Source organism: Martes martes (assembly GCF_963455335.1).
Source record: "Martes martes genome assembly, chromosome: 1".
In the NCBI taxonomy this organism is placed as follows: Eukaryota; Metazoa; Chordata; class Mammalia; order Carnivora; family Mustelidae; genus Martes; species Martes martes.
The window spans coordinates 210,227,108-210,248,800 of NC_137888.1; the positions used below are offsets into that span (position 1 = coordinate 210,227,108).

A 21,693-nucleotide genomic window follows, 5' to 3' on the forward strand; every position below is an offset into this window, starting at 1 on the left:
CTTTTAATTTTTCTCCCCAGGGCTTCCAAGGTCAGACAGGCCCACCTGGACCGGCTGGTGTCGTGGGTCCTCAGGTCAGAATGGACCCCACAGGTCCTCCCAGTTTTGCACCAGTTGGGAGATATTTGGGGGGAAGCGCATCTCCGACAGCCCCTTCCCCCACGCTGGGCCACCTCCATTCAAGATAAGCTTCCTTCCTCTTCAGGGAAAGACAGGAGAAGCAGGACCTCTGGGGGAGAGGGGCCCCCCAGGCCCTCCTGGACCTCCTGGTGAACAAGGTCTTCCGGGCCTGGAAGGCAGAGAGGGTGTCAAGGTGAGACCCTACCCCCTGGAAAATCTCGAGTGGCCCCAAAGGTTCCCCAATGGCGCCATGCCACCCCAAGGCTCAGAATGACCCCCAGATTCACAGACTAGGAGGAAACACCCCTTCTCTGGAGCCTGACCTTCCTCCTCTGCCCTCTTGCAGGGGGACCTGGGGCCATCGGGACCCCTTGGGAAGGAAGGACCACCTGGTCCCAGGGGCTTCCCCGGCCCCCAAGGAGCCCCTGGGGATCCAGTGAGTACCCTTTGGGCCCCCCTGCCAAATGTACCCGGCTGGACTGTGAAGCAGAAAAGGAGAAGGGTGCTTGGGGGGGTGGGGGAACATGGCGGTGGCATCCTGGGTGGGGACAGCCATGAAAGTAAAGGAATGACAGCAGGCGGGACCTGGAGGAGAGAGACCCCTGACCTTCAGTGCCCAGGAAGAAGAGGGGAACTGTGAGCCCCTAGAAGGAAGACAGGACCTGGGCACACCCTTGGGCGTCTCTTGACTGAATCATCTCCTCCCTCAGGGACCTATTGGTTTAAAGGGTGACAAAGGCCCCCTGGGCCCTGTTGGAGCCAATGTAAGTGTAAGCCCATCTGCTGGGTGGGGGGCAGGGTGGAGGGGCCTTGGGGCATCTGGGGAGCTGGACATTGCCGTGATTAAGTCCCCTATCCTGGGTGTCAAGCAGGCCTGGGTCACACCCATGACTTCAGTTTTCTCACCTGTGACATGGCCCCATCCGTGAGATGATCCATCCCACACTTACTTACCTGCATGCCAGACATCAACAGATTAAAAACCTCCTTTCTCCTGGAGCTTATTTCTGGTTGGGGAGATAAGGAATCAGTGGCATGAACAGCACAGAGAAGGGGCAGTAGGGAGAGAGTCGCTGAAATGAACTGCTCAAGGAAGGCCTCCTGAGAAGGCGATATTGGAGCTGAGACCTGAGGGAGGAGCCACGTGGGTATATAGGGGAAGAGCGTTCCAGGCAGTGGGAATAGCATGTGCAAAGGCCCTGGGGCTGGCGTGTGCGCAGCATGCTGGAGGAAACGGTGGGAGCTGTGTGGCTGGAAGGAAGGGAGCGAGGGGGTCAATAGGAGGCAGAGAGGGCAGGAGGTAATGGGGCAGGTTGTGCAAGGCCTGGGGGCTACCAGGAGGATTTCCCATTTCCTGAGTGAGCTGGAAGCTGTGGAGGGTGGTGAGCAGGGGGATGTGTGTGCCCTGACTCAGGTGTCCCTCTGGCTGCTGTGGGGAAGGGCACAGAGTGGCCAAGACAGCGGTATCGACCTAACTCAGTGCCAGGCAGCTTGAAAGGCCTCTATCAGTGAGAACTACTTTCGCTAGTTTTCCTGACCCTTTACCCCTGTTTTCAGGGCTCCCCGGGGGAGCGGGGTCCACTGGGCCCGGCAGGAGGCATTGGGCTTCCTGGCCAAAGTGGAGGCCAAGGCCCTGTTGGCCCTGCAGGCGAGAAGGGGTCCCCGGTGAGTGCCTGCCCACTACATTCCTCAAGCATCCTCAGGACCCCACATACCAGGCCTTCCCTCTGCCCTGACCCCTGACATACCCCCATCCACTCCCCCATCAGGGTGAGCGTGGCCCCCCTGGCCCCACAGGCAAAGATGGGATCCCAGGCCCCCTGGGGCTTCCCGGCCCCCCTGGAGCTGTTGGTCCTTCTGGCGAGGATGGGGACAAGGTAAGCGTTCACAGAGAGGGCAAGACTCAGGGGCTCAGGGTACGGAGAGTCCACGTTGGTCCTCCCTCATGCTCTTTCCCCTGCAGGGGGAAGTGGGTGCCCCTGGTAACAAAGGGAGCAAAGGCGACAAAGGGGATGCGGTGAGTGTGGGGCCCCAGGGAGGGAGGGGGTCCTGGGGGAAGGCAGAGGGATGGGAGGATGGGGTGGGTAGCTGGGATCCCGAGGGAATGGGGAGGGAGCTGAGGTGGTTACCTCCTCCTCTCCCTTTCCTTGGTGGCATCGTTCCCTCTGTCTGTGACTCTGGGAGGCTCTGAGGCATCACATTCCAGCTTCCCCCAGGACTTCAGCCACAGTGCCTCCTGCCTGTCTGTGAGCCAGCTCAGTCCCTGGAGGGGCTTCTGGGGAAAAGTCCTGATGAGCCAAACTCAGGATGATGTCTGTGTCTGATCCCGTCAGTTGATGGCTAGGAAGACAGGGCTGTGGGGGAAGCAGCTGTTGCTTCCGGGTGGGTGGAGTGGGAGGGAGTGATTGACATCTTGAGGGTCCTCCTAATCTTGAACTTGAGATGTTTTTTTTGGCTGTGTCCCCTCCCCCAGGGCCCACCTGGACCAACAGGAGTACGGGGTCCTGTGGGACACCCAGGCTCCCCGGTGAGTGCTCCTGGCTTTGTGACCATCTCCTGAATCCCAGGTGGGAATGGACAGTGTCCTCCACCATGACCCAGACCCAAACTCAATCCCAGCCCTGATCTACCCCTCCATGCTGACATCCAGTAGGAACTCACCCCAGAATCTGACTCAATCTCAGTCTCAACCTGAATCCTGAAGGCCTTCCCAGTCCCAGTCCTAACCCTATCCATGACCTTAACCTCAACTCCAACTCCAACTTTATCTGTAAATCTGAACCTTGACCCCATCCTACCCCTAACCCCAACTCTGACCCACCCTCCAATGCTGACCCCAAACCTGAACTCAAACTTTGAATCTGACCTCAGCCCCAATCTCAAACCCAACCCTAAATTCCATCTCAGCCATATCATAACCTTGACCTCAACTCACCACCCAATGCCCATGTGAAAAGTTTGACTTAGCTCTTGACTTAATTCCCCAAATCTGACCCTTGACCTGCACCCCCAATGCCAAGTCCAACCCTGACCCTTTCCAAACCTAAGCCCAAACCTGACTGTAATTGTTAACCTCAGTCCTGACTTTGACCCAGAGCTTATCTCCAACTCTTCACTCAGACCCCACCCATACCCCGCTTCTGTCCTTCTCCCAGGGAGCAGACGGGGCTCAGGGGCGCCGGGGACCACCAGGCCTCTTTGGGCAGAAAGGAGATGATGGAGTGAGAGGCTTCGTGGGGGTGATTGGCCCTCCTGGCCTGCAGGTGGGTGTCTGAGTTTGGGGGTGTGGCCTCTTTCCCTGCATTCTGTGCTCCAATCTTTCTTCTTTTTTCCACAGGGGCTGCCAGGCCCTCCTGGAGAGAAAGGGGAGGTTGGAGATGTAGGGTCCATGGTATGGACAACCTGGGGAAGGTGGGAGGGGGAAGAGGATTGGTGATTGGTGGCCATTACATTAATTTTGGGGGGGGGCGGTATCACAGGGCACATTGTCATTTTAAGGTGATGCTGGTCACCAGCATTAAGGATGGTGTTTGTGGCTAGTGGTGCCTTTGGGGAATCATGAGGTCACTGGATGCTATTCTGACTGTCCCACAGGGTCCCCATGGAGCTCCAGGGCCTAGGGGTCCCCATGGTCCCAGTGGATCAGAGGTGAAGACTCGCTGGGGGGGGTGGTGGGGCAGGATGTCTGAGAGGTGGGGACCTCCATTTCCCCAAAAGGGGCTGTTGGGATCCCACAGTCCCACTTCTACTACTTGCTGTCTCTCCAGGGCCCTCCAGGGCTGCCTGGGGGAGTTGGTCAGCCAGGCGCTGTGGGAGAGAAGGTGAGACAGAGGGGGTAGGGGGCTGCCTAGGGTGGGGGAGGCATAGCCAGTCTGGCTTGGGGATGGCTGTTCTGGGGAGCTCCTCCCTTTCCTTCATAACCAGAGCTCTCCCTACCCTGACTTTGCCTCCTGCAGGGTGAGCCAGGGGAGGCTGGAGATCCAGGACCCCCAGGAGCCCCAGGCATCCCTGTGAGTGACTGTGTTCTATGCCCCTGCGCACATCTCAGGGAACCCCTGACCTCTGGGCATCTAGGGCCACCTTGACCTCTGGACAGGCCTGAGTCAGACCTATGGTTATCCCCAAACCCCGGAAGGTGTCAGATAGGGCTGCTACCGAGAGTTCTTCAGGTTGTACACCGACAGGGTGCAGCTGGGGGCTCGGGTCCAAACCATGAACCCGGAGTGGGGGATGAACTTCCCAGAGGGATCCCCTTTCCTAATTCACTCCAGCATGGCATGTGGGCCAGACCAGCCTTGGTTATGATCTCTGAGCAGCTGGACCGTCCTGGCCCCTGACTCCAATAAACCCTAGATCCCTTCGACATCTGACCCTTGGACAGTCTAGGCTCTTCTGACCCCTAACCCCAGGAGAGTCCCAGACCACTCAGATTCCTGAGTCCAGGGAAGCTAGCCCTTGACTTCTGAAGAGTCCAGGCCATTCTGACCTCTGACTGTTTCTGCAAAGGGGCCCAAGGGAGAAATTGGTGAAAAGGGGGACTCTGGCCCATCTGGGGCTGCTGGACCCCCAGGCAAGAAAGGCCCCCCTGGAGAGGACGGAGCCAAAGGGAGTGTGGTGAGTGCTGGGAGAAGTAGAGGAAGAGATCGGGGAGGGGCACTTGAATCCTTTCGAACCTGCTCCCCAACTTCTATCTAGGGGTCCCTCCTCCAATGTGCTGGTTCCCCAGGCAACCCAGAATGTGGCTGAATACTGACGAATGATGGTTATAGGTCACTGTATGGGTGCAACTTGCTTCCACATGGAATCATTCTGGAAGCGTTGGAACTGCTGAGATCGATGCCCAGAGTTGGGGCTGATGTGGGATTTGGCCTTAGGGTGGAGGTTGAGACCCTCCCACCATCATGGTGGGGCTTGGAGTGGGATGGGGTGGGAGGGCAGTGAGGACCTTCAGGGTCTACGGAACCTCAAGTTGGATCTGACCCCTTTCTGGAGGGTCAGTCCTACCTGTGAGTCCTGAGCTGGGAGGCGCCTGGAGGACGGAGTGAGGTGATGCATGTCATGGGTTTAGCTCAGCATCTGTACACCTTAGACTCTAGAATGTTCACCCTACCAGGGTGAGGATTTTGTGTTTTTTTTTTTTTTTTCACAAGCACATCCTCAGCAGCCCAAGCTGTGCCTAGGGACAAATGTGGCAAATAAATGTGGCAAATAAATGAATGAATGAATGCCCGATAATTCAAAGAGGTGCTTAGTCCTTGTTCTGTCTTCCAGGGTCCCACTGGGCTCCCAGGAGATCTAGGACCCCCCGGAGACCCTGGAGTTTCGGTGGGTATGAGCCCTACTCCCCCATAAGCTCCCATATAGTCCTATTTCTGTCCCCATATCTCAACCCTCCATAGACTTAGGCAAGGTCTGTGGAGCAAATAACCCTCCCGTTTCCCCATGTTTCACCCCGAAATCCTTAAGTACCTCCACAACCCCTGCCCACCCCACAGGGCACCGATGGCTCCCCAGGAGAGAAGGGAGACCCTGGCGATGTTGGGGGACCGGTGAGTGGGGGAGCAGAGGATGTGGTGCTGGTAGAGGGGGCTTGGGTGGGGGAATGGGTGAACTGGGGTAAACTGGGGGGACAGAGAAGTAGATGGATGAGATGCCTGGGACCCCTGTAGATGCCCTTGCCTCGCCTCTCTGGGGCTTCCCCAGGAACGTGAGCGACTTCAGTGAGGAGGTGGGAGATGGCTGCTGTTGGCGTGGTGTACGGGGGAGGCTGTCTGGGTCAGAGGCGTCCTGAAACACAGTCACGCTCCACCAACATGAGCTAATACTATCCTGGTGCTGTTCTGTATTCGTAGGGTCCACCTGGGGCTTCTGGGGAACCTGGCCCCCCTGGGCCTCCCGGCAAGAGGGTGAGTGAGACCCGCCTCCTGGATCTCCTGGGTCCGTCCTTGCCCGACCCATCTCCACAGGCCTCCCTTCCCTCCCACAGGTCCCCTTAAACCCCCACAGACCCCTGTCACCCCAACAGGCTCCCTTTACCTAAAGCTCTCCTTCCCCACATCCTCTTTCTGTCCTCAGGGTCCTTCAGGCCGCATGGGTCGAGAAGGCAGAGAAGGGGAGAAAGGGGCCAAGGTGAGTACTCCCCACCCAGGGAAGGGTCCCTGTGCTGGTGCTTGACCAACAGCTGGGCCATCAATACAGGAGTCCCAGTTCCCTCCCCGCCCTCAGGAGGTCCGGGGGAATTTTCCCTCTGACTCTTTCGGCTCTTCCCTTGCCCTGTTCCGTTAGGGGGAGCCAGGTCCTGATGGTCCCCCAGGGATGACAGGCCCAGTGGGGGCTCGAGGGCCCCCTGGACGTGTGGGGCCTGAGGGTCTTCGAGGGATCCCCGGCCCTGTGGTGAGTTGGGTGGGAATAGGGATGGGGTGGGGTGGGGTCAGCTCCTCCCTTACAGTTTCTCACCACAATCTAGAGCAACTGACCCTGGCTGGGGGTGGGGGTCGGGGTGTGTGTGTGTGAGGCCAGGGCATTCACACTGAGTTCTGGCCGAGGGCAGCGTCCCCATGTTTGGCTTCAACCTAGGGTGAACCAGGCCTCCTGGGACCACCTGGACAGATGGGCCCTCCTGGACCCCTGGTAAGAGACTTCTTTGTCCCTGATGTCCTGGCACTGAGAACCACACTGGGTGTCCAGGGACTGTCTAGCGACTATGGATGCTGGTGGTGCAGGCTGACCCCTCACTGACTACCCATCTGACAATCCACCGTGACCATCTGTACTAACCATCTCTTCTGACCCTCCATCTTGGTGGTCTACACTGCTCATCCACACTGACCCTCCATCTTGATGGTCTGCTCTGCTCATCCACACTGACCCTCCATCTTGGTGGTCTACACTGACCAACCACACTGACCCTCCAGCTTGGTGGTTCATACTGACCACAGTGACCCTCCATCTTGATAGGCCAAACTGACCCTCTATCTTGCTAGTCTACCCTGACCTTCCGCACTGATTCTGACCACTGACTGTTCATAGTTACCGTGCTCCAACCCCTTTGTTATCCCTTGTCACCCCTCCTCTCTCCTGACCATCCCCATAACCACATCGCTGGTAGTTCCCACTTGAAATCTGAGTAATTTCCCATTTGACTCTCCCCTAATCACCCACATGAACCTTGAGATTTCGTTTGAGACTCACTAACTGAGCCTCACCCTCCTTCCAGGGGCCCTCTGGCCTTCCAGGATTGAAGGGAGATGCTGGCCTCAAGGGGGAGAAGGTAAGGATATGACCTTCCATTATTCTCCCCCAATTACTTCCATCTCCTCCACCTTTACCTGCCTCCCTGGCCAGAGGGCTGGCAGGTTGGGGTCTCCTCTGCTCCCACACTCACAACCCCAAGGCTCTAGAAGCATCCCCCCCGCCACCATATTTTTTTCCCCATATGTGCCTCTTTTGTCTTACAGGGCCACATTGGATTAATTGGGCTCATCGGCCCCCCCGGGGAAGCTGGTGAGAAAGGGGATCAGGGGTTGCCAGGCGTGCAGGGCCCCCCTGGCCCCCAGGGAGAACCTGTGAGTTCTATCCCAAGTGGGAAGAGTGTTCAGAGGACGGGGTGGGTGGGGAGGCAGAACTGGGGCTCATTTGGAGAGCGCACGTTTGGGAAGCTGGGGTCTAGAATGAAAGGGGTTGTGTCTGGGGAAAATGGGGGCCTCTATCTGGGGATTTACAAGTCAGAGTCTGTGTCTGTGGCTTGTTCTCTTGAGAGGACTAGAGGCTTGTCTGGGGGGATATGCCTGGATTATAGGGGTGAACCCCATCCATGATAAAGGGGTGAACCCCATCCATGATAAAGGGGCGAACCCCATCCGTGATAATCTTGATGTTCCTTTCTTCAGGGTCCCCCTGGTCCCATCGGCTCTCTGGGCCACCCTGGGCCCCCAGGCGTGGCGGTGAGTAAGAGGGGTTTGTGGGGTGGGGCCACCGTTGTGGGCCAGCTGGGACTCCAGCCCTCCCTGTCTCTACCCAATAGGGTCCTCTGGGACAGAAAGGCTCCAAGGGGTCCCCGGTGAGTATATGCTGTCCCTTGGGCCCCTATATCCTGGCTTCCTGCCCCCTTTCAACATCACCACACCTCAGTGCTTTTGCATTCGTTTGTTTGTTCATTCAATCACACATTCAATGAATATTTATTCAACACCTACTGTTGTATTTTATCAAGTCTAAGATGCCATCAATTTTAACAGGAGCCATTATTTTAGAAACTACTATGAGCGAAAGCAGTTTTGACAAGGAAACTGTGATTTGCCAAAGATGTTAAGATGTTGCTTTCAGAGATGTTAAGCTATGGAAAGAAAATGTGCATTTTATATTTGGTGCTAAGCAGTGCATGTCCCTCCCCCGGTACTGCGCGTGTGAGTGTGAGACTGTGTGCGTGTGAGAGCATGTATGTATGTTGGCAGGAAGGGGTCTCCATAGACAGAGTTCACTCCCAAGTGACTTCTCCCTACAGGGATCCTTTGGTCCCCGTGGTGACACGGGCCCCCCAGGTCCCCCTGGCCCCCCGGTAAGTTCCCCAGGGAGTATGTTAGAGGGTTCCCCTGGGTCCTCCAGTGCCCAGAACTGGGTGGAGCCCACAGCAGGTGTTTGTGGCATGCAGGCGGGGAGGGAGGTGCCTTGAAAGCTGGAGAGGGGTCTGGGCTGTGTTGGGGGTTTAGGGGGATACCCATGGGGGCTCTGATGGGTCTCCTCTTGCTTGGCTCTGTCTCCCCTTCCATCTCTCTCTCCCCGTCTCTCTCCACCTCCTGGCCTTTTACTGTCTCTATTCCAAATACTTGTTCCCCTGTTTTGTCTCTGTTTCTCTCTTCTTCCCGTTCCCTCTTTCTCTCTCCGCTTTCCTTACCTCACCTGTGAATCTCTCTTTCATTGTGTTATTACTTCGGCTTTTCCCCAACTCTGGGTCTTTCTATCTCTCCCTCCCGTGTATCTCTCTCTGTCTCTGTCGGCCTCTCTATCTCCTCTGCCCTTTCTCCCCTTTCTTATCGCTCCCCCCACAACCCGTGTCTCTTTACCTCCCATGTCTCTCTCATCTTTGCTTGTCTCTCTTCCTGTCTCTCCTCCTGCATCTCCGCTCACCTCTCCTCCATCCCCACCCCCGCTCAGGGTCCCCCAGCGGAGCTGCACGGGCTGCGCAGGCGCCGGCGCTCTCTCCCAGGCCCAGGGGCCCTCGAGAGTGGCCTGGAGGAGGTGTTGGCCTCACTCACGTCGCTGAGTTTAGAGCTGGAGCAGATGCGGCGCCCTCCGGGCACGGCTGAGCGCCCGGGCCTCGTGTGCAGTGAGCTACACCGCAACCACCCGCACCTGCCCGATGGTGAGGTCCCTCCCCGGCGGGGCGGGCGGTAAGCCTATGGGGTCCTGCCTCTACACACTCACCCGCTTGGCTCTGCGGCAGGGGAATACTGGATTGACCCCAACCAGGGCTGTGCGAGGGACTCGCTCAGGGTTTTCTGCAACTTCACTGCGGGAGGAGAGACCTGCCTCTATCCGGACAAGAAGTTTGAGATGGTGAGTGCCTGGAGGAGGAGGGTTGGGGGGGAGAAAGGGGGTTTCCGGAAACCACCTCAACCCCCCCCCCCCACCAAAGCTGTATCTATCTCCCCTCCCCGCCCAACGTGCGCACCAGACTTCGGATCCTTACCCTTCCTTCGGCCAACATTTTTTGAGCACCCGCTGTATGAAAAGTCCTGTGAAGGGCTGGGACTACAGCAGAGAATAAAAAACCAAACAAAACTCTGCTTTTATGGGGCTCGCCGTCTGTGAGAAAAGATAGACCAAAAAACTTGATTAAGAAAACGGAAATGGTGGAAGCCTTTAAATAGGGGATAAATGTGCCAGACCTTTCTGAGCACTTAGCTGCATTTGCACTGAGTCCCAGCCAGCTGGTGTGGGGTGCGGGGGCCGTCATCCCCAGAGAGGGAAACTAAGAAAGAGAAATGATGGGATTACCCCAAGGCAGGCTGGCTCCAGAGACCCAGCCCTTAACCACCATCTCTCAACCTGCTACCTCATAGGCCTGCAGACTCGTTGCCCTCTAGGCTGTGGGTTGGGAGGTGAGACCACCCGGTTCCCCAGGAATACTGGGGTGCTCCATCAGGGAGCCCTCAGCCTCCCAGCCCCAGCACCAGGCTGAGCAGTGGAGGGCAGCAGGCAAGCTGCCCCTGCTCTAGAACGCTGGGTTGGGAGAGAGGTGTCACCTCCGTTGTTTTTATCTGTAAAATGGGGCTCAAGACAGTATCTGCCTCAGGATGGTTGTACCATCGAGGTGTTGACGCACGTGTCAGGCTCAGTGATAAGATACAGGCAGCGCGTGGGCCTGTACTAATGCCTCTTCCCTGGCCGCTAAGATCTGCAGCCAGCACAGAGCCTGCAGAAAGGCATGGTGATGTCCTTCTTGTTGCTTTTTTTTGACTAGTCAGAGCTCTGGTTTAGTAGGAGCTCAACCCCCCCATCCCGATGGGAATTTAGACAAGCTCAGGACCCCCAAATCATGTAGGACTTGACCTCTAAACGCTTGCTGGTCCCTGAGACCTGAGCCGTTCCCATCAGCTCACCTTCCTCCTGCCCAAAGGGGCTGGGGAGGGGACTGAGGAATGATCCAGAGTTGGTTCCCCAGACACAGACCCTGAGACAAGGATTTGAGGGCAGGTCATTGATTTAGAAGGACATCTCAGGAGGCACCAGGAGAGAAGAGGGGGGCGGAGTGGGAGGGTCTGGGGGAGGCAGCCAATGAGGATTAAAATGTCACCATTGGGCACTAAAGGCTCAGTTCTACTGGGGGACATCGGGGAGACTGCATTGTCCCATCCAGCGGGAGAGGGAGCGGTAGTGGGCATTTATCCACCAATCTTGTCAGTCATGGGTTGTGGGCTGCTTCAGAGGGCGGGGACCCCCGGTCCCTTGGGCTGCCCTATGCACCAGCCAAGCTCACCTCCATGGCACGAGAACAGCCCCAGAGTCCTGGCTATACAGGCTGCAACTTTCAGTGTGGGGTAAATGCAGGAAAGACCTCGAGGGCACCCAGGGCATCTTCTACGCTCACTACAGCCCTCTCGTCTCCAGGTAAAAATGGCCTCCTGGTCCAAGGAAAAGCCCGGAAACTGGTATAGCACATTCCGTAGAGGGAAGAAGGTGAGTTGCTGGAGGGCAAGGCGGGGATAGTATGAAAACCGGTGGGAACTGGTGCAGGGGGAGTTGGAGGAGGGGCTCTGAGAAGTGAAAGGAACAGGGAAGACTGACCCCTGCCTTCATGGTGATTGCAGGCTTGGTGGGAGTGGCAGATTGGGGGAGACAGCATTAGATGTGTGATGGAGGGGATGCACAGTATGGTGGAAATCCAGAGGCAGTGCTGGAAGTACCAGAGGCTTCCTGGTAGCAGTCACAGATCAGCGGAAGCCTAAACAATGAGTTGGGTCGGCAAGTTAGGGAGGACAAGGAAAAGTGTTGCAGGCAGAGGGAACAGCATACACGAAGGCCCAGAGTTAAAAAAAAGAGGGTCTGGTGAATTTCAAGAGAAAGCCACTTGCTCTGCTCTAGAAAGTATGAAGAAAAGAGTAAGAAAGGAGGTGGAGTAGGCAGGTGAGGGTTAGGCTTACCACCCCCCAGAAAGACCTGTGAGGCACAGGGAGCCATGGAATGTGTTTAAGTGAGGGAAGGACCCAAATCTAATCTCTGTTAGAAGAGTGCCTCCGGGACTGGTGAGGGTGGAGTGGGTGGAGGAGACTGGTATGTTGGTCTGGGAGAGTGAAGAGGTGGTCCAGGCTGGAGCTTCTGCTCTTGGGGGTGGGGAGGAGGGCATGGCATGGAACTTCTGGGAGGGACGTCAGTAGGACCTAGTCATTGCTGAGACGGAGGGCAGGGAGGAGAGTGTGGGTGGGCTGATGCCCGGGAGGGATTCTGAGATATGTAAATGAGAGGAAGAACAGCCTTGATGGGTGGGGGGAACTTGGGTTCAGTTTGGGGTTTGTTTATGTAACATACATGTATGTGCTAAGCACCGGAAATGTGGCAGCAAATAAAACATGGCTCCTGACTTCCTGAAGCTGATACTCTACCAGGAACATAACCAAGGAAACAGGCAGACAATAACCAAAGAAACAAAGCTCTAATATAGCGTGGGGGTATCTTGGTTTGGGTTCCCCCAAAAGAGACCCTTCGACAAAGGCTCAGTTGCAAGTACTTTATTTGGGATGTGATTCCAGAAAGCGTCAGTCGGGGAACGTGGAGATGATACAGAGAAGAGAAGGAAGCCAGAAGGAACGGACTGACCAGCCAGTTATCTCAAGCCCATGACACGTTAATAATATATTTTATTTGACCCAGTGCATCTAAAAGAGTGTCATATCAATATAAAGGTTACTGAGGCATTTTAAATTCCTTCCCTCCGAGTTCTGCAGAGTCTGATGCGTATTTTATATTTATAGCACGTCGTAATTTGGATACTAAATTTCATTGGAAGCTCTTGATCCGTACTTAGATTTCATAAAATCTGCAGTTGAAAAGGTAGATTCGTACATACTCAAGTTGTTCCACACCTAAGTTTTCTGATAACTGGATTGAGGCTCAGTTATTAGTCGTGAATTAAATACAGTCAAACAAAATAATTAAATAATTTAAAATCCAACAATTAATTAACATTTTAAGCAGTTTCCTCCTCATCGGGTGCATTTCAGGTGCTCAGCAGACACGTGTGAGTGCCTAGGGGCCCGCCAGGCACCCGTGGGTGCTGGATGGCTGGTGGGCCCACCCAGAGAAGGGGGCGAGGCAGAGGGGGCAGGTCGGTCGGTGGATGGAGAGCCTGAGAGATAGGTCCCTTAGAAAGAAGTGGGGTCAATGGGGCACTCTCACCTCCTGCTTTATCCCACCCGCAGTTCTCCTATGTGGACGCTGATGGGTCCCCAGTGAGTGTGGTCCAGATGAACTTCCTAAAGTTGCTGAGTGCCACAGCCCGCCAGAGTTTCACCTACTCCTGCCAGAATTCTGCCGCCTGGCTGGACGAAGCTGCAGGCGATCACAGCCGCTCCGTCCGCTTCCTCGGAGCCAACGGGGAGGAGCTGTCTTTCAACCATATGGCAGCGGCCACCATCACTGTCCCCTATGATGGCTGCCGGGTAAGGGGAGGGGCAGGGGCTGGCCACGGTGGGGAGGGACCTTGGCTGCCCTCCTGCTCACCCGCCATTGTGTCTTCCCCGCGGCCAGCTCCGGAAGGGACAGACGAAGACCCTCTTGGAGTTGAGCTCTTCCCGAGTGGGCTTTCTGCCTCTGCTGGACATGGCGGCTACTGACTTTGGCCAGACGAACCAGAAGTTTGGGTTTGAACTGGGCCCTGTCTGCTTTAGCAGCTGAGAGTTCTTGGGGTGGGAGGGACAATGAGGGAGCCCCCGATGGGGTACTTTTGGTGCTGAGGCCTTGAAGCCATCATATTTATCGTCTCCTGTGACTGTGGAGCCCGGGGAGAGTCTGCTCCTCACGGTCAAGCAATATTCCTTCTCCATTCCAGGCGGCTGGGGGCTGCACACCCCTGACCCAAGGGTCCGGCTTCCTCCTCACTGCACCGTAGCTGACATACTGTAGTCTGGCTCTTTCTCCCCTCTGTGCCCACCCATCCCTCAACTCCCCACCCCTGATGCCCCATGCAAGGAACTTCCAACTCACAGCTGACGAATGCCCCCCACACCTGCCTCCCCATCCCCTGGGCAGTGCTCTCAACACCCTGTGGTGCTACCCTTTCCCATAGTTAAGCACTGGATGTCTCCTGATCCCAGGCTGGGACCCCTTCACTCATTCCTATTTTCAGGTGGGTTCACAGTGAAGGAACTGAAGTCAGACCACAGAGGGAAGTGAGACTTCCCCGGACTGAGCTGGGTGCTCCTTCTGCTGCCTCAGCCCGGCTCTGAATACCGCCCCCCACCCAAATCTCCCCACATACACCTTGCCATGCCAGGTGGGATGGGAGCCAAGATGGTGGGGGTGAATCAGGATCCTAATGGTGCTGCCCTATTTATACCTGGGTCTGGATTAAAAGGGAAAATCCCCTCTGTTGTATATTTAATCTGCTTCCTCCTTAGGGAGGGCTGGGATATGATGAGACGGATTCTAGCATGTTCCCCTCCCCTCCATGGCCATAGGGTATATTTGGCATCTCAAGTCTGAGAATAAACCAGTGAACTGTGTCCCTGTGTTTTTCATCTAGTGCTCGCTACATCCTTCTTAAGGTCAGGCTCTTGTGTCACCTGCGGTATCTGCCCCCACCTTCTTAATTGAGTCTTTGGGTACAGGTGGCTTTGGGAGCTAGGGAGCATCTGATTATAATGGTACTCCCTGGAGATGTTGGATCTGTTTACCAATTCAGGCCCCTAGAAGAAAAGTTGGAAATGGCCAGATCTCTAAGAGAGATCGTAAATGTTTTCGCCATAAAAAAGAAATGCTAATTATGTGATGTGACGCAGGTGTTAGCTAATGCTATAGTGGTAATCATTTTGCAATACGCAAGTGTATCAAATCAACAGGTTGTATGTCGTGGACTTACACAATTGTCAATTACACAAATGTCAATTCTGTGTCAATAAAGCTGGAAAAAATGGTGAACTTATTAGGAAGACCTCAAACTTTGAAAGAAGAAAGGAGGAGGGAGAAGAAGAGGGAGAGAGGATAGCTAGATCTCCATGTTGACCGTGATTAGTCCTGGAGTCGCTGGCTGAACTGAGGGTGAGGGAATGGATCAAGAGGTGACGTGTGATGTGGTTTGGGTTTGAGATAAAATGACTAGAGGTGAAACATCTGGGTGGCCATTCAGGAGCTGAGTTGAGGGTAGAGAGGATTGAATTAGAAGTGGAGCTTTGAGGTGTGCTGGATACTGGGGCGTAGGGGTTGGGTGAGATACGTTGAAAATGGTTTGAAGATCAGTCTAATAGGAGGTTGGTTTGGAGTGAGTAGAATGAGTCTGAGGTTGTGGATTAATGATGGGATCCGCTGAGTTGGAGGTAGGGCAATCAGCGGATTGAAGTTAGGGTTTGGAATTAGATGTTGGACTGACATGAATGAGGGTTGATTTGGGAAGTAGGATGAATGGAGTAGAGGTAAGTAGGGATTGCTATGAATGGGGAGTGGGGATTGGCAGTTTGGTAAGTCAAGATGGCATTAGTTAAGATGAGAATTAGGTTTGAGGTACCTTGAATTGGGGGTTAGATGTTGGGTTGAGGTTTTCTTTTAAATAGATTTATTGAGATGTAATTCACTTACCATATAATTCACCCATTTAAAGTATACAATTAAATGGTTTTCAGTATATTCACAGACTTGTGCAACCATCACCACAATCAATTTTAGAACATTTTCATCACCTCAAAAAGAAATCGCATATCCATTAGCAGTCACTTTCCATTTCCCCCAAACGTCTCAGTGGTAGGCAACCGCTAATCTTTCTGTCTTTATGGATTTGCCTGTTCTGGACATTTCATATAAATGGAATCATATAGTATGTGGCCCTTTGGATCTGTCTGCTCTGATTGAGCATAATGGTTCAAGGTTCATGTTGCAGTGTGTATCGGTACTCCATTCCTGTTTATTGTTGAATCATATTCTGTTGTCTGGTTATATCACATTTTGTTTATCCATTCATCAGTTGATGGACATTGCCAAATTGAGTTGAGTTAGGAGTGATGGAGAGCTGGTGTGAGTTGAGTTGGGTCAGGTGGGCTTGCGTAGTTATGGGTTTTAGGTTGGGGTGAATTGTCTCTCCAAAAGCCAGGGTACGCCCTGCCACCTAGGTCCCATAAAGCCATCTGAATGCATGTCCTGGATTCCCTCAGGCATTCAATAAACATTACTGGGTCCTGATGCTATGAAGAATATTGGTGTTCAGGAGTTGACTGATGAGTTTATTTTCCATTCACTTACTCATTCACTTGTTTCATTCTCTTGATGGTTTACTCGGTGCCACACACTGTTCTAGATGCTGGGGTAGAAGAAAGATGTGGTGTCTAAGGGATCTTATTCCTGAGAGAGACAGAATAGACAAACATAGAGCTATGTAGTGTGATTTTAGGAAAATCAGACAAGATGCAGAGTGATGGAGTGGTGGATATTTGAAAGAAGGTGGTCAGGAGAGATCTCACTGAAGAGGTAATATTTGAGCGAGAGACCTGAAGGATGAGAGGAAAAGCCATGTGAAATTTGAGGAAGTATCCTCTACACAGTGAAGAGTCCAGAAACCCTAAAATACCGATGCTGACTCTTGAGGGGATGGTGTTCCCTTGGTTACCTCTTCTCCTGATTTGTTGCTTTTGCTGATTTTTTCACACTGTTCTATCAACCCAAATGTATACCCAGGCCTGCTTCCCATTTAGTTCCTCTCCCAAACATTCTTAACTCGGTGCACATGGTAACATAACACCAAGGCTATGTGTTGTTTTCCTCTTCCTGAGCACTCCTAATTGAGAACACATTTCCCAGCTTTCCTTGCAGTTAGGTTGGGGCACGTGCCTGGGTCTTGGCAAGTGGGGATGTGGGTAACCATAAAACCTCCCTCCGGATCCTCTGAGCACTTTCGGTCTGTGATGACCTTGGAGATCACAGTAAGTAAGTAAGTAAGTAAGATGGGAGTGTCTCCTATGGAACTAGAAAGGGGCCAACTTCTCTGAGCTACTGCTTGGAGGAATGCTACAGGGGAATTCCATCAAACAAGTAACTTGGTTGCATAAAGCCCTTGAGATGTTTAAGAATTGCTTGTTACAGCAGCTATGATTAATTATCCTGACTAATACAGCGAAAGAGTCCAATTTTTACTGAAGGTCAGCATGTAAGCATGTGTGCAAACTGGGAGGTCCCACTGCAGCAATATTGACAGATTAGAATTTAATATTGAATATCCTTGTCCTTAAAAGTCCCTGGTGTCACTGGTGGTATCTGGATTTCCCACGATTCTGCTGCCATCTGCCATCTTTCCCTCCCTGATGCCTCTTCTTGCCTAATTTCCTCATTCCCTTCCTCTGAGACTGTACACTTAGATCAAATTTATCTCACTTTCTTATGAAGAACCATGCATGACATTTCTTATACATCAAATCTTAAGATTTCTTTATTTATGTATTTATTTGACAGACAGAGATCATATGTAGGCAGAGAAGCAGGCAGAGAGAGAGGAGGAAGCAGGCTCCCCGCTGAGCAGAGAGCCCAATGCGGGGCCCCATCCCAGGACCCTGGAATCATGACCTGAGCCGAAGGCAGAGGCTTTTTTTTTTTTTTTTAAGATTTTATTTATTTGTTTGACAGAGATCACAAGTGGGCAGAGAGGCAGACAGAGAGGAGGAAGCAGGCCCCCCCCCCCCCCCACTGAGCAGAGAGCCCGACATGGGGCTTGATCCTAGGACCCTGGAATCATGACCTGAGCTGAAGGCAGAGGCTTTAACCCACTGAACCACCCAGGCGCCCCCTTATACACCAAATCTTCATCCCCATGCAATCCATGATTAGTTCAACTGACACTGTTAATAACAAAGACTACTGATTGAGCATCTACTTGCCAGGTCTCGTTCATCAAACATTTCCGTGGATGAGTTAATTTATTCTTTATTACAACATTTGAGGAAGGTTCTGTTATTGTCCCCATTTTGCAAGTAAGGGAACTGAGGAACAGAGAGGTAAAGTAACTTGCCCAGAGTCTAGAGCTAGAGATTTTTGTTCAACAAAAAGCCATTATCTCTTTTAGAGGAATTTTTTTCCATCGTTTTAAAAAAAAACTACATTTAGGGGCACCTGGGTGGCTCAGTCGGTGAAGCGTCTGACTCTTGATTTCGGCTCAGGTCATGAGCTCAGGGTCGTGAGATTGAACCCTATGTCGGGCTTTGCATGGGGTGTAGAGCCTGCTTGGGATTCTCTCGCTCCTTCTCCCTCTGCCCCTCCCCCTCCATCCCACTCGAAGCGTGTGTGCTTGTGCGCTCTCTCCCTCTCTCAAATAAATAAATAAATAAATAAAAATCATTACACCTAGACACAGCCCAGGATTTATAAATGCAGGTCCACTGGGCTCTGCTTTTGCAACTCCAGACCCACCCTGGTGCAGGTATTTTAGAGGGGAGGAACAATAAATAGTGTAATGAGTACTCTTTAATTAACTAAAAGCTGGTTAAAGTATTAGATTCTCGGCCCTACTGAATTCAGGTAATTGACAAAGGTGCAAGGAGGGAGCTCTGGGCCTCACGCTTGTCTCTGTGTATTTACCCAGCGTCATTGCCGGCACCCAGGTGGTTGCTGGGAAAACCCCCAGCTGATTTGCATATCCAGCGGCCATAATTAATCCCACCACTTGTGCTTCCTGAGCAATTACACCTTCTGTGTTCTGAACTGGGGTTGGGGCACGGCAGCGGGTGTGGGAGCCGCCTGTGGCTTCATTCAGGGCTGTAGGGGGTGGGTGGAGTAGCGAATTTTGCACACACAGGCAACACCACTGGGGACATTCAGGTTCAGGGACATACACCGACCAACCGCCCAGAGAATCAGACCCTCATTGTGTCACACCCCAGATCCACAGGCGGCCTCAGACACACACCCATTCACCTTCAGCCAGATCCAGACATGCTGACACGCATAGCAGGCCACACACACAGTTGTACACACCCAGTTGTGCCTGGACACACACCCAAAGCCACCCTCATACAGCCACATAGCCATGTTCATAAACCCACACTCAGAGGTGCAGCCACACCCAAGACCCCCATTGTTACACCCAGAACTGCTGAATCCCGGGGTCTGGTACATGCTAGGCAGGCAGAGGGACACACAGCCCCACCCAGACAGACATGCCACCAACATATACCCTACACACACAGGCTCAGGTAAACTGATGTCATCAGTGCTTCCAAGATCCCCTCCCCGACTCTGCACATTCAATCATTCATTCAATCAACAAATATTTGTGAAGCATCTACTTGTGCCAGGCATTGTTATAGGGTCTGGGGATCCGGCAGTGAATCAAACAAGGATCTCTGTCCTCATGGAGTTAACACTCAAGTGGGGCCAACAGGCAGTAAGCAAGTATGTATATGATGTGTCACATGGTGCTATGACAAAAAATAAGACAGAGAGGAGGACAAGAAAGGTGTTCTTTGAGACAGGGTGGTCAAGGAAGACTGCCTGGAGGAGGCATCCTTGAAGAACATGCTCATTCAGAGAGAGGGAAGGTGCCATGTGACTTCTCACACAGCCAGACCCAGAGACACAAGACAACAAGGTCCAGGCTCACAAACAGGTACAGACCATGCAAGCTGACAAGGGCCTGTCCCCACGAGAGCACACATGTGCCCTGTGTCTAGAGTGCTCCGTACACCAGAGTTTCCTTTTGAGAGGGTGGGCCTGTACCCTAAAGGGACAGTGGGGATACTGGGAAGACGAGGGACCCTGAGCAGACAGAGGACCAAACTGATCTTGAGGGGCTGTCCTGCCTCTTACTTGATGCTAGTCTGGTCTTTCTACAGGCTTTCCCTGCTCTTGGTAGATCTCTTTATTTTATTTAAAATTTTATTATTGTATTATTTAACTTTATTTTATCTTATTTTTGTGGTAAAAAGCGTATAACAATATTTACCATCTTAATCATTTTTAAGTGTACACTTCATTAGTGTCAAGTAGATACACATTGTGCAACAGATCTCTAGAAGTTTCTTTTCCTAGAACTTTTTTAGAAAAATGATTTACTTATTCATTTGAGACAGAGAGAGAAAGCAGGGGGGAGGGGCAGGGAGAGAGGGGGAGAGAGAGAATCCCAAGCAGACTCCCCGCTGAGCGAGGAGCCTGACACAGGGCTCCCTCCCACAACCCTGAGCTCATGACCCGAGCCAAAATCAAGAGTCCCATGCTTAACCAACTGAACCATCCAGGCGCCACTCTCTAGAACTTTTTTACATTGCAAACCTGTATCTCTGTCCTCAGTGAACAATTCCCCATTCCCCCTCCCCCAGCCCCTGGCACCCACCATCTACTTTCTGTCTCTGTGAATTCGACTCTTCTAGGGACCTCATATAAGTAGAATCGCACGGTGTTCGTCTTTTGCGATTGGCTTATTTCACGGAGCATAATATCCTCAAGGGTCATCCAGTGTGTAGTGTCAGAGCTCCTCTCCCTTTTAAGGCTGAATGCTATCCCTGCCTAGCCTGTACCCCACATCTTGTTTATCCTTTCACCCATCAACAGACCTGGGTTGCTCCCAACTCTTGGCTGCCATGAAAAATGCTGCTGTGAACGCAGGTGTGCAAATATCACTTACAAACCCTGCTTTCCGTTCTTTTGGACCTATCCTCAGAAGTGGGATTGCTGGATCCGGTATATTTCTTTTTAAACATTTGTTTGCATGGATCATCAGGGTTCCGTTTGATGAGTTTTGACAAATGTCTACATATCCTAAACAAGATGCAGACTTGTTTCCAGCACCCCAGAAATTCCTCATGTCCCTTCCCACGCCCCCTCCAAGACACCACCTCTTCTTGGATCCATTTCTAGTGTTACAAAGCCGATGAATGAAATATGGAAGGTGTATGGAGGCGGTGTGCTATCCCGGCTAGAGCCAAGCCATCTGGTCCAGTACCAGCTCCTCCGCGGGGGCAAGTGTGACTTTTACTGTTGTGAACCACGGTCTCCACCATGAATAGCAGCACCTAGGCACTGGATAGTGTGAGGGTTAAATTCCTTAAAATAGGTAGGTCACTTAGAACAATGTCTGCCATGTGGTAAAATGCTAAAAGACTGTTATTATAAAAAATACATATAGTGCGGGGGCACCTGGGTGGCTCAGTCGGTTAAGCGTCAGACTCTTGATTTCAGCTCTGGTCACGATCTCAGGGTCATGAGATCGAGCCCCGCCTTGGGCTCCACCAGTGGAGTCTGCTTAAGAGTTTCTCTTTCTGGGGCACCTGGATGGCTCAGTGGGTTAAAAGCCTCTGCCTTCGGCTCGGGTCGTGATCCCAGGGTCCTGGGATCGAGCCCCACGTCAGGCTCTCTCCTCCACGAGGAGCCTGCTTCCCTTCCTCTCTCTCTCTCTGCATGCCTCTCTGCCTACTTGTGATCTCTATCAAATAAATAAATAAAATCTTTAAAAAAAAAAGAGTTTCTCTTTCTGTCTCCCTCTGCCTCACCAACTCGTGTGTGTGTGTGTGTGTGTGTATGCATGTGCGCACACACTCTCAAAAAAAAAAAAAGAAAAAATACATATAGCAAGAACTTGGTAATAAACATGTGCCCATCACCCCGCCTAAAAAACAAAGCATCATACACGCATTTGATGCCCCTGTATACATTTCTGCCATAGACTGCCTCTCCTTTCCCCACTATGGGTAAAAGAGTATGAACTCAAATTTTTTAAACTTTATTTTTATTTTTTAAAAGATTTTATTTATTTATTTGACAGAGAGATCACAAGTAGGCAGAGAGGCAGGCAGAGAGAGAGGGGGAAGCAGGCTCCCCACCGAACAGAGAGCCCGACGCAGGGCTCGATCCTAGGGCCCTGAGATCATGACCTGAATCGAAGGCAGGGGC

General features: G+C 52.6%; 1 protein-coding gene across 1 annotated transcript in view; it reads left to right on the plus strand.

Annotated features, from left to right (window-relative positions):
- Window positions 1-14,756, plus strand: part of COL5A3 (collagen type V alpha 3 chain) — a 37,126-nt gene extending 22,370 nt beyond the window's left edge. The window contains exons 38-67 of the mRNA XM_080814132.1: window positions 21-74; window positions 206-313; window positions 467-556; window positions 831-884; window positions 1,678-1,785; window positions 1,890-1,997; window positions 2,084-2,137; window positions 2,594-2,647; window positions 3,276-3,383; window positions 3,458-3,511; window positions 3,715-3,768; window positions 3,888-3,941; window positions 4,077-4,130; window positions 4,627-4,734; window positions 5,392-5,445; window positions 5,616-5,669; window positions 5,973-6,026; window positions 6,196-6,249; window positions 6,406-6,513; window positions 6,697-6,750; window positions 7,337-7,390; window positions 7,578-7,685; window positions 8,010-8,063; window positions 8,144-8,179; window positions 8,624-8,677; window positions 9,274-9,481; window positions 9,563-9,675; window positions 11,230-11,298; window positions 13,038-13,277; window positions 13,366-14,756. Of these exons, the coding sequence (XP_080670258.1) occupies window positions 21-74; window positions 206-313; window positions 467-556; window positions 831-884; window positions 1,678-1,785; window positions 1,890-1,997; window positions 2,084-2,137; window positions 2,594-2,647; window positions 3,276-3,383; window positions 3,458-3,511; window positions 3,715-3,768; window positions 3,888-3,941; window positions 4,077-4,130; window positions 4,627-4,734; window positions 5,392-5,445; window positions 5,616-5,669; window positions 5,973-6,026; window positions 6,196-6,249; window positions 6,406-6,513; window positions 6,697-6,750; window positions 7,337-7,390; window positions 7,578-7,685; window positions 8,010-8,063; window positions 8,144-8,179; window positions 8,624-8,677; window positions 9,274-9,481; window positions 9,563-9,675; window positions 11,230-11,298; window positions 13,038-13,277; window positions 13,366-13,512 (2,523 nt within the window). The 3' untranslated portion in view covers window positions 13,513-14,756. The remainder of the gene's footprint in view (window positions 1-20; window positions 75-205; window positions 314-466; window positions 557-830; window positions 885-1,677; window positions 1,786-1,889; window positions 1,998-2,083; window positions 2,138-2,593; window positions 2,648-3,275; window positions 3,384-3,457; window positions 3,512-3,714; window positions 3,769-3,887; window positions 3,942-4,076; window positions 4,131-4,626; window positions 4,735-5,391; window positions 5,446-5,615; window positions 5,670-5,972; window positions 6,027-6,195; window positions 6,250-6,405; window positions 6,514-6,696; window positions 6,751-7,336; window positions 7,391-7,577; window positions 7,686-8,009; window positions 8,064-8,143; window positions 8,180-8,623; window positions 8,678-9,273; window positions 9,482-9,562; window positions 9,676-11,229; window positions 11,299-13,037; window positions 13,278-13,365) is intronic.
- The last annotated feature ends 6,937 nt before the right edge of the window (window positions 14,757-21,693 follow it).